This window comes from Apostichopus japonicus, chromosome 14, assembly GCF_037975245.1.
Source record: "Apostichopus japonicus isolate 1M-3 chromosome 14, ASM3797524v1, whole genome shotgun sequence".
NCBI lineage: Eukaryota > Metazoa > Echinodermata > Holothuroidea > Aspidochirotida > Stichopodidae > Apostichopus > Apostichopus japonicus.
In genome coordinates, this window is record NC_092574.1 from 4,606,676 (window position 1) to 4,619,260 (window position 12,585).

General features: G+C 37.0%; 1 protein-coding gene across 2 annotated transcripts; it reads left to right on the forward strand.

Moving 5' to 3' along the window:
* Positions 1-2,614: 2,614 nt before the first annotated feature.
* LOC139979751 (protein unc-50 homolog B-like) lies at positions 2,615-12,384 on the forward strand. Of its 2 annotated transcripts, none has more exons than XM_071990832.1 (8): positions 2,615-2,852; positions 3,754-3,995; positions 4,409-4,434; positions 4,569-4,634; positions 5,085-5,205; positions 6,602-6,741; positions 7,966-8,064; positions 9,000-12,384. In XM_071990832.1, the coding sequence occupies exons 2-8, from the start codon at positions 3,802-3,804 to the stop codon at positions 9,116-9,118; spliced, it is 765 nt and encodes a 254-aa protein (XP_071846933.1). In that variant the 5' UTR covers positions 2,615-2,852; positions 3,754-3,801; the 3' UTR covers positions 9,119-12,384. The 2 variants fall into 2 exon arrangements, with proteins under 2 accessions (XP_071846933.1, XP_071846932.1); XM_071990831.1 differs by lacking the exon at positions 2,615-2,852 and adding an exon at positions 2,875-3,012.
* Positions 12,385-12,585: the final 201 nt, after the last annotated feature.

Below are 12,585 nucleotides of genomic sequence, written 5' to 3' on the forward strand. Positions count from 1 at the left end.
GAAAAGTTTGACCGAAAATGCCTCCCAGATCGCTGGAAATGGCACTACCCAGGACCATTTGTTGGCGCGAAGCGTACAGGGCAAATTTTGGCCGAAAATGCCTCCCAGATCGCTGGAAATGACACTTCACAGGCCTTGTAAGTTGCATCTGAGCACTAGCAATATCATAAAAAAAATATGCTGAAGTGGGGGGGGGGGCGGTCGCCCCCTTCCCGAAATGCGTCATGTTCCCCGACGACACGGTCGAGTTCAAGACCAGCCACAGTTGGTTTCATAGCACAATTCTACAATTGTTTAAGGCGTATATACACACACACGCGTTATGGTAGACCATATATAGTATATATATAGATCATGAGTGAGAGAGGAAAAAATGGAAACGTCAAAATGGAGTTGTCGGTGTAAGGGGTAGGGTGAGGCACACGCCCCTTCCGAAATCCTTGATCCGTCACTGGCTACCCTGTGTATATAATAGGGATCAGCGCTGTAATGATGTCACTGTTCCTCTTTCTCTTCCCGGTGTCTTGGCGTTTTTCTTTTACTCCCTCCTTTTCTCCCTTTTTTCTCTTTCTTCTTTTTCTTTTCCCTTCCTTCCTCTCCTCCTCCTCTTTTTCCCCCTCTTTTTTCTTCTCTTTTTTTTCTCTCCTCTTTTTCTTACCCGGGGGGCGCGCGCCCCCAACGCCCCCCCCGGATACGCGCCTGAATTGGCAACTTGTTTGGGAGTTTAAAATCTAATATATTATTTGACAAGTCGAATTTGTTTATTTGTTTATTTATTTGTTTTATTATCACACAAAAATTACAATGTGAAAGGAAGTCTTCTATAAAGTCTGAGTTGGCTTAAAAGGAATTGTACGTGAAACTATGTATCACAACTTTAATATAAGCTCTCAAACGTCATTCACTCGTTAATACCCCCCCCCCACCCCCCACCCCCCACCCCCCAAACATCCGAGTTTGTACAAGCAAACCTCCATGGTACAAGTATATAGACTAAAAGAACAACAGATACCTCTTTTGTGAGTATCATTTGACGGTGTAGAAAATTATGCAGTCCAACTACCGTAAACAACCGTACCCTGTGTCGACTTATTACGTCATCATACGTATCGACCAACCAACCAGCGCTGTCGGTCAGGGCGTAGCCAAATTCAGATTAGGATTTGGAAAGCACCAACCATGTACAATACTGGGGCCCTAACGGGGGGGGGTGTCATATTGTTCCCCAGTCTGGTTACGGGCCTGTGTATAGGTAGTTACTGTCCCGTGTTAATATGTTACAAAACTTCTAGTATATGAAGGCAAACTTGTGAAGGGCCTGATGAGAAGAAAAGTTTGTCCTCGGCCCCCAATTTGTAGCAAAATACGTACAGTGCAAAAGTAGCTCCGGTCAGGAAGTTTTTAGAGCCCTGGTTGCATTAACTTTGGTATTGCCTATAACGAGAAAATTTAAAAGTTCGAATGGACATACGTCTTTCAGTCGGATCGTATACCGGGCTTGACTGATGTAGTCCAGCATATCCCGCCTTTTTGGCACATCTAATGGGACCTAAACTGCTAGGAAGGCCGAACATGAGACAATTCAAGTTCTTTCATAGTGCTGTTCTATAAAATAAGCTAACAACCATGACTCGATCGTCGAAAGGAATCCCAAGTAAGCATACATGGGATCATAAGTTACAAGGTATAGCAGATCATTTATGATATGTATTGGATATGCATCATTGCGTGATTTATACCTGTCTTTAACATTAACACAACCCCACATCAAACCTGCCAACTTGCCGGACCAACTCCAAAATAGGATGATTTACCATCCCAAAATATAGGAAGATAAGGGGAAGTTAGGAATATCGAACTAAAACAAGATAGGGATATAAAACATACATATATATCATAGAATCTTTGGGTTACTATCGTGCATACTTTTACAACAACAACACAGAGGCATATAAAAGTATAACGTGTTAGCGCTGCAGAACATAGTGGATATAAACATTTTTTACAAGTATTTCCCGAAAACAACGTAGATCCTCTCCTTGTTCCTAACGCAGATAGAACCATACCGACGGCCTATTTCTGATCACAGTTTAGAAGGGAAAAATATTGGAAATACTTGAAACTTTTGCTGGGAGACTTCCACAGGAAATCCGGGAGAGATAGCAAGCCACCATACTGTCAGTGGCAAAACGGGACATATTTTATTCTCTGCCTTTCCGTTGGCTATAGTCCATATCTTCAAATGGAGCCCACCCTTGCTAGTAAAGCCCTGTTCTTAAATCAGAATGTTCCGCCTATCGACATACATACTAAACTAACATGTGGTTCAGCCCACGGAAATTGCATTGATTTCTGTGGTTCAGCAGGGTTCGAACTGTATCCTAATAATTCGATAAACCGAGTTTATCGCCTTTAACTTTGCTTTTCGCTCGATTAACTGAGTTTATCGCGAAAAACACGGTTATCCAGTCGATAAACTCAGTTTATAGATCGAAAAACGGAGTTTAACGTCGATAAATAAACTCGGTTCATCGAATTATTGCACATGTGGCTTGCCATATCCACCGCCAAGTTGATATCGTAGCCTACTGTGTTTACTAAATCAGATATAACCACTGATCTGTACACTAACTGGATATAACGCATAAAAAATTTCTAGGATGTAACGTTATTATATGTATGCACCGATGACGTGTTGTGCTTACATTGACTAGCTATAGTGGTGAAAGTGATAGGCGACACCTACGTTCTGTGACGATTTTTGAAAATCTGGAAGAGAAACAGCCATTGCTTTAGTGCCATATCTTTCTCAATAATTTATACCGCATGATTTTGGCTTAAAACAATATTGAGTATGTTGAAAGCCTTAACTTCTCAAGTTTCATTCGCCCTATACGCCAGAAGTTTCTGAATTTCGTGCAACTGAGCCCTATGCTGTTCCGAAGCTAACTTAAACTTAGGCCTAACGTTATGCTAGCCCCTAACATAAGTCTATTGAAGTTCAACATCAAAGTACGTTTCAACTGAGGGCAACTTTGGTACTAAGTTAGTCCCAACTTACTGAAAACATTCTTGGGTATATGAAAGATGTAACTGGCCCTTTGAAGGACAAACCTGTAGGCCTATGTGTCATTTTCTTGGATTTTCAGAAGGCTTATGTTAATGTTCCCCATCAGAGGCTTTTTCTAGGCAAATTAAGTTTAAACTTGAGAGGAATGGGTATCGATGCTAATTTGCATTCAGAATAGGCTATGCAAATACCAGTGGTTATGGTTCTTTTCTTGTCCATTGCATATAAACGACCTTGATGCAAATTTATATTCTAAGGTATATAAGTTTGCTGATTGTACCAAGTTATAGGATGTATGTGTCTTGGTGATGTCATATTTAAACTTGCTCAAATCTACAGTTTTGGTTTGAATGAACTTTGTCACTACAAAATCCCCAACAAAAAATTATTTTCTTAGCTGACAGTTTTGTTTTGAACAAACACTGTAACTACAACATCTCCCAACTCTAAAAGTATTCTCTTAGCTGATGGTTTTTGTGTTTGAAAGAACATTGTAGCTACAACATCCCCCAACTATTAAAGTATTCTCTTAGTCTTCGCTGATTGTTTTTGTTTGAAAGAACATTGTAACTGCAACATCTCCCAACTATAAAAGTATGTTCTTTATAGAATAAAATTGTGGGCATGAAAATTGAAAATGGTTTGAAGTTAATGTTCAGTTTCTCAAACTTTGTCATTCACAGGTTATCATCAATATTTCTGCTGAATCAGTGTGTGTTATCCTTGGGACAATGTTGCAGAGTGTGTCTGTGGATGGGATGTCCCCTCCACCCACACCAAGACCAGGCAGTCCCAGACCTGACAATAGACATTCGGCCCAGGCAAAAAGACAGAAATATTTCAGACGACTTTTCAAAGTCAGCCAAATGGATTTTGAATTTGCCATATGGCAGATGATATATTTGATGAGTGCACCTCAGAAAGTGTAAGTAAATTCATTCCTATTTTCGGACAAAGTTGGAACCGATGTATGTGTTCAAAGTGACACAACTTTATCTCACAGACCATGAATGTCATGTGATTTGCAAATATGGAAATATTAAATGCTTGAAAAGTGGCTGGGAAATTTTTAACAAATTCTCGTCCTAGCCCAAAATTCCTTATACCATTTCAATTTTTATATTTTTCTCATTCAGATTTCAAAATGAAATTTGTGCCAACAGGGACACCATGAACTAAATTTTACTTCTAATCCTCTTATTTATCTATCTGCATTTTATTGACTTTAAGTATCCTAAATTATAGATACATGTTGGTCTGAGAGTTGTACATAATTTTACTAATGATGAATCCCTTACTTTTTTGCCAATTGAAATTTTTTTCTTTTTCTTTCTACAGATATAGAAATTTCCAGTACAGAAAACGTGAGTTTCAAACTCATTCCATTCATTCAAACCTAACCAAGGGCATCAGTCAATTGGCAAGTTGTATGTCCAAATGTAGTTATTAAATTGCTTGATATTTTTGACAGACTTTTCCTTTCTTTAACATCCTTTAGAGACCAAGAACCAGTGGGCTAGAGATGACCCGGCATTTCTGGTCTTGCTCAGCATTTGTCTCTGTGGTACGTTATCTGTTTGAGATACATTTTGTTTTTGCTCTTTACTTGACCAAGCCTTGTAATGTTCACACCCAGTTACAGGGAATATTTTATTCTTCAACATTATGTGTAGCATTATTGAAGGCGTTGAACTTGTTTATCTTGTAAACTAGTAATGGTTCATGTTTAAAAAAACTGCTATACATCATCTTTGCACTTACATCAATTTGACCATATTGCGTAGCTATTTGGGTTGCAATACAAAATAAATGAATCCGTGAGTTAAACCAATGACGAGAGTTGTAACGTTTACATACCATTAAGATAGGTAACAGTGTGGTATTTTACATCAGAATCTTTAGGTGTGAGTAAGGATTAAAGTAGGGCTTAAGGTGTCATCTGTTTACACTGCTATCGTTAGCTATGTGGCAGTTGTAAGTCCACCACTTAAATGTTTACATCCCTTCTCTCCAGTTTCCTCGGCTGGGTTTGCCGTTGTCCGCCATCTGGGGTTCTATGGGTTCTTCATGTTTCTCTTGCGGACCATCTTCTTGGACTGTATCGGGTCAGGAATACTCATAGCTACTGCTCTCTGGTGAGTAGGAGGATTTGATATCCTCATAGTAGAATTATCTTTAACCAGGTGGGTAAATACCACAGGTCAACTGTCTCAGTGAATCTTTTGCGAACTAGCATGTACCGTACTTGTTGAGGTTATGTCATATAACAGTTTGAAATTAGATTTCATGTTAAGAGATTTTCTAAGTGCTTGCAATGATATTATAAAAAGAGAACCAAAGTTTGCAATTAGCAGCAGGATGTTCATAAAAGATCCCAGTTGTGAGGCAACTGAAGAAGGATAGCTTGCATAGTTTTACCTCCTTTGTAGATTTGTCTTGGACAATATTCACCAGCCTGGTAGCTATACCAGGTATGCAGGTAATTAATGAAAACATTTTTTATGACCTGGTTCCAAAATTACTTCCCAGATCCAGGAGGAATTTATTATGATAATGTTCATTTTGTATTATTAAAAGAACTTGCTTTATCTCTATGTTACTCCAACAGCAGTGAGTTTAAATTGTAGTGAATGAGGATAGTCAAGAGAGAAAAAGAAACAAAGTTGTGAGGAGACAATCTTATATTTCTGCGTTAGGATAAATGTGAAAAAATAATGGTCAACTATCCCAAAAAGATGATCTGGAATCATAACACTTTCGAGCAGATCCTGTTTTCCACACCTTATCTGAAGACTGAAAATCAGTTGAACGGATGCAATCGAATGATCACAAACTTCATAAGAGAAATGCTAATAATGACATATGCTGATAATAGGAAGTGTTTCCAAAATAAATACTCTTGTTTACTTCAGCAAAAATCAAAGCATAATGATTTTAAAAACCATTGTCGTTTCATTCTCGGTTTGTGAGTCATCCATTCAAAACTCTGAAAGCTAAGTGCTAGTTCATTGTAACAAAGAAATGGGGGGTGGGGGGAGGGGGGATTCCACGTATTTGTGTTAATGGTTTTTTTTCATCTGGGCAGTAAATTCCTATGTTCCAGTGTATATGGGAACTGTGGTGTTTTGCTCAAATATTTGCTGTTTGCAAATTTCGTTACTAAAATATGCCAGTGCATTCTATTCACATGAGTTAAAAATTTTGTCGATTCTTGCCTATAATTTTGCAATTCATATCTACATGTATCCCAGTGGTCCTACCCAGTCAAGGCTTGCATTGTGCATAACAGTAATGAGACCTGTAGGCCTACAGTCAGTGACTGGTGTGAATCAATTTCAAATCCGTTCAAAAGCTGAAAACCACCTTCTAAAACTCAGAAACAATCTACAGTATGTATGATTGTACATACGCATCAGTTGCAAATAAGCCTTGCTGATGATCACTTGAATTCAACAATATGCAAACTTGAAAATGCAAAGTATCACTAAGTCTATCTGCTCTTTTATTATTTATGTCTTTTTTTACATTTAGGTTCGTGGCCAATAATTATCTCCAGGGCAGTGTTGCCAGCCCCCAGGACGTAGAGTGGGGATTTGCATTTGACATCCACCTCAATGCGTTCTTCCCAGTACTTATCTTACTCCATGTCGTGCAGCTCTTACTTTATATTCGTAAGTAAAAAATGTTTCGTTAATATTGTTATTCGAGGGTGTTTGATTCCTTGCCAGAGGCAGAAGGAATCTATGTGATGGTGGTGGTGTGTGTGCGTATGTGACACTTGCTTGTTAACACTGTAACTCAAAAAGCTAATGGTGGATTAACCACATACTTAGTATGTGGATCCACCTGATTGAGTACAAGAACTCTTTTCTTTTCTGTGAAGTTCAGTGGTCATTTGGGGGTCAACAGAGGTCAAAGTCTGAAAACTTTGTAAATGTGTAAAAGTAAGTTGGCCTGACGTTTCGATCCTAGCAGGATCTTCTTCAAAGGCTAAATGAAGAACGTTTACTTACTTTTACACATTCTCCTACACAGGCTCTCTAGTGGATAAGCAGTTTGCTAACAGTTTTATTTTATTTTAACTTTGTAAAGATGGTAACTCAAAAAGTACATATTTGTTGAACTTCATACATGGTATGCAGATCCAGCTTTGTGAGTACAAGAACCATATTTAAATCTACTGAAGTCTGAAAACCTATTAAACATGACAACTCCAAACTTTTAAGCTACGATTAATCTGGGAATTCTCTAATGTTATGATTCTCTTTTGGTGAACATAGTTTGGTCAAATTCAGTCCAGTTTAGAAGGGGCTTGTTTAGTCTTCAACAAAAACATGCAGTCATCCAGGAAATGAAATCTGCTTCAGAGTTCATACTGTTGCTTTAAATGTGCCTTAAACCTCCTATAAGGTTTTCTCTCTCTGAGCTTCAAGGAGTCAACAGTTTATCTCAAATAGTGCAACTGGCTCAAGGGGTCGACAGGTTATCTTAAATGGTGGAAAACTTGTCTAATTTTTGTCCAAAATTATTTCACAATATATTTTCACCATGTCATGTAACTTTGAACAAATATTTAAAGGGATTTGCTAATGCTAGCTCAAAGTTGGTAAAATGCATCTATATTTCACATAGGAAGACATTTCTTTCTGGATATTGAAATATTTTGGTTTAAAGTTCTATACTGTAAAATCTTTACCAGTGAAAGACATGGTTGATGCCCACAAGGGATTTATCTTTTCTGGTTCTCACTCAATTCTTGGACAAATTTAACTCACTTGCTCTAGGTTAGTCCGATAGTTACATTATTTTGAGCAACTTGTATGGCCAAGAATCACAAAGCTAACTGGCATTCTGGTTATGATGTCATAATACTTTCTTCTTCTATCCTGATTCAGCCATACAATCAGGGTCATTCTATGCTGTTCTTCTGGCTAATTCTCTCTGGTTAATAGCGGCTGGTTACTACATCTATATTACGTTTTTAGGATACAGTGGTGAGTCAAGTTTATGTAATATTTTATAACAATGTTATGTTATTTTACATCTCTGGTTAATTGCAGTCGGAACACTTGCGATGGTGATGGTCTGGATGTCTGATACCCGGTCTTGTAAATTCTCAAACTAAAAGAATACATGTCCGATCAATTTCATGATCCACCTCGATGACTACAAAATCCCTGATATTTTCTATAAAGGACAAAAGTCATTTAATGTCAACAGAGGTGAAAGTCTGAGAAATTTGTAAACTTGCTAACCCCAAAAGTGAAACTCAAAGGAACTTCATACGTGATATATGGATCTCCTTTGACTTGTACGAGGACCCTATTGTTTTCGATGGTCTGGTCAATTAAGGTCTAAGTCTGTAAACCTTGTTAATCCGATAAATGCAAAAAAGCATAGGCTGGATGAATTCCATACTTGGTAATGTGGATATTCTGTATGTTATACAAGGAACAGATTGTTTTCTGTGCAATTCAAAGGTGATTTGAAGTCAGCAGAGGTCTAAATCTGCAAACATTATAAATAGGATAACTCCCAAAAATTTTATTGGGATGAATTTCATGTGAGATATGTGGATCCACCTTTATAGTTATTGCAAAAACCTCTTTTGTCAATTGAGGTGAACACGAGATCCAAAACCTTTGTAAACTTGACAATTCCTAATTTAGAAGTGATCTTTGGATCCACCTTATCGAGTACAAGCACCCTCTTTGTTCATTCAAGTAAAGCTTGAATGAACTTGAACTTGTGCATCCAACTTGTTAAGTACATGAACCTTGTGTGTACAGTTTCCATTAAACCTTTATTGTAAATACATGTTCTTTATTTTAGTATCATACATCCTAATTTCTCAGAGTGACTGCATAATAATTATCGTTTTCTTTATTTTAGTATAATAACTATCATTTTCTTTTCTTTCAAACTGCAGCTTTGCCTTTTCTGAAACGAACAATCGTGTTACTCTACCCTCCAAGCATCACTGTCTTAATAATCTACGTCATTCTCTTGATTTCACGGATCAACCTGTCACAGATTTTTATGCTATGAAGCACAGACTGGAGCCCCACACCTAAAACTTTGGGCAAAGTCTGGTTGAATTGAGACACAAGTGTACTCTTGTAGTGGTAAGAGACTGAAATTATTTGTGACGGATTATCCCGAGAAACTTATGACAGAAAGATTTCTATAAAACAAACTTTGGGCAAAGTCTGGTTGAATTGAGACACAAGTGTACTCTTGTAGTGGTAAGAGACTGAAATTATTTGTGACGGATTATCCCAAGAAACTTATGACAGAGAGATTTCTATAAAACATATCGGATGAAGTTCGTCTCATAATGCAACAAAGAGTCGGAGAAAATATATCACATGCTGAAACACGATGCATCATGATCTCAAGATGACAGAAATCTTAGAGGATTTGTTGCGTGGTTACTGAGACAAGCGAAGAAAGCGAAAGCTACACTCTGCATGAAAAGTTGCTCGTCTCAACTGTAGGAGGCTGGACATCTGTGGAGTACTTTTTGGTGACGAGATCCATCTTCAGTTTTGTGTTCGTGTTCAGTCGTATAAAGCTTTCCTTATTAAGCGGATTTAAGCAGACGCTTTAGATAAATTTAAGTAAGTGACTAACGGACCCTTAAAAATCCTTTCTTGCTTGTACTACAAGCTAAAACTGTGATTTCAAACAAAGATTAGCAATCTACAAGTTCATTGCTTCTGGATGTCCTGTATGCTGGAGATGCTGATCATGCTAGGTAACCGTCCCAGTGAGTGAAAACTGGATTTTTACTTTACTAGGTTCTGTCAAATCTGGTCACATATATCAATGCTAAAAAGCACATTTGTTTTAAATGTAAACAATTAGCTATTTACAAGACAGATAGGTAATGGCAAGTTCATCTCAACTGTGTGAAAAGTTCAATGCATTTCCCAGGATTACTTTTGCAAGGGTCTGGTTACTACATATGGAGTTAAGTGTCCAAGTTCTTGGGAAGTGGGATGTATACTATTCAACCCAACTGCAGTAACAAAAATTTTGGATTATGACTTAACATAATTCCTTTGTTTGGAGCTAACCAAGAACCAGTTGAAATATGTCAAATGGAATCCATAGTTTAATAGTGGTTAAATCTGTCATTTAAATCGGATACCAAAAAGGGTTGATCAAGTTTCATTCCAAATAGTGAAACAAATTAAGCAATATTTGAACATTTTGTTTGAATAATTGGTCAGCAGATACATGAAGCTGATTTAAGAGTAGAGTCATTGATGTATCTTATGTTTGCTTTCTGAACGTTAATGTTATTAATTTTATCATATTAATGCAGCATTATGATATGTAACAAAACAAAATGCAAACTGAAAGGGTACTCATGAAGAAACAGAAATCAGTAAACCAAGTTGTCTTCTTGGTGAAGCTTGTGTATTTTTATTGAAATGCTTTAGTTTCTTAATAGGTCTCATATTTTTTTAGCGGTTTAGACTTTTGAAAGGAATTTTCAACACTTTTTGAGATTGCTCCCCATCCTTTTTATGAGCAATCCTTGCTTTATTCCTCGTGTACTCCCTAAGCACATGGGATAACAGAATGAATCAGTTTATAGGTGTTGATAACCCACTCGGATGATCAACATATGTTTATTTACATGTTTATGTCAAGGGCTCTTTGAAAACTGTACCTAATAAAACAGGCAAATTTTGCAATTTTGAAAAATTTTAAACTTGTTCAGTAATGATGAGAAAAGAAAAAAAGTCTGCCATATTTGGACATAGATACGGTAGATTTCTGGTGATTCTTTTTGGGTTAAATATTTTGGCCGTCTAGTCTGGATCAGAATTTGATATTTCACATACTCTAGATCTCTGGGGAAATCAATCACTGTGTAGGTCGTAGTGATGTTTAATACTAGCTTGTAAACTATTTGTCTCATAAAGAAAAGATTATTTTTTATTCAAGTTAACCAGAAGAGAAAAATCTAGTGTTGTTGAAACCAAAGGATTACTTTCAAGACAAACAGTGAGATGTGAAGAGATGGTTTCCTTCTCCCTTCTTCTTGTGAGAGTCAGTTAAATGAAGCTTCCTGTTGTTGTCTGTGCCATAAACAAACAAGAGATGATGATGCTTGTCATTGTCTCCAGATTGTGTTGCCTTAGGCCAAAGAGGTAACTGATTTTTGAGTCAAAGCTCTCCTTTGTTGCATTATGATTGAAAATCCTCCTTGAGTTGCTTTTTTTGTCTATTTGTATATTTCTCTAGCAACTCTTTATTTTTACTTTGCAAACAGTTTTGTATTATTTATTTCATTATTTCTCCTCTGTTGCTTTGATTGGTAAATTTTTGGTTACACTTTGAAGAATATACTAAAATCGATCTCTTCCGTTCGTCCTTCTTTATTAGTTCCTTTTTATTCCTTGCTGTGATTTTTTTGCAGGGCAGTTACTTTTAACTGACCCTTGACCTAAGTTCTAATGTGCATGACATCAGACAAGCAAAAATGGAACAGATTCTATCCTATTTTGGCTGATTTCTGTGTCTGAAGCCCCTTATGTCAGAAACTCAAAGCTACCCTTTAAAATAATAGTACAGGCTACACTTTGTCTTTGAATGATAAAAGAGGAACATTTTCTTAGTAACCCTCCATTAGTATTTTCAATTTATTGGTAATTTAGAATTGTCAGTTTGCACAAAAATACAGGTGTGATGTCATAGTTGTACACCGACAATGCAATGCTTTATTGACCTTGGATTGACTATGCATTCCAATAAGGGTGAAGTTAACAATACACCAAGACTGTTGGGTGTTGATATTGATATGTTTACAATACACCAAAGCTGAAGTGTCTTGATATTGATATGCATTCCAATTTTGAAGTAGAAAATTGAATGTTAAGTTTATAGGAAAGAACAAATTTAGTTGCTTCTGTGACATTGCACCTGTTTGCCTCCTGTGCCCTTTTGGTGCAAAATGTGTCAATTTCAGATCTTGAAAAAGATATGTTGTAATTAGATGTTCATCAATCGTAGGATCTTTCAGAAATATGTGTGGTGTCACTATAGTTCCCCATCAATTACATCTAATTAGCAGGAAATATGATATGAATTCAATAGGTTTAGGTCATTAGCTGTAAGGTCAAACTTTCAACAATTTGCAAAGATATTAGGTGGCGTAAACTATAATAGATAGACTCAATATTCCTCTATATTCAGTAAACCTCTTCAAACAAACATGCGTTATGTGAACAGTCTTTCCTGGAAATGTATACTGTTTGACATTTTAGGAAAGTGAAATTAATAAACTTGTAACAAAAGGACTACCTTTATATCTGTACCTTTATCCCATTTGCCTTTCTTGATCAAGTTCTGCTCCACCACATATCCAAGGAGAAATGTGTGATAGACAGCACTATGCTGGACATATGTCGGGGTGCCATTAAAGCACTAAACTTGACATATGTCGGGGTGCCATTAAAGCACTAAACTTGACATATGTTGGGGTGCCATTAAAGCACTAT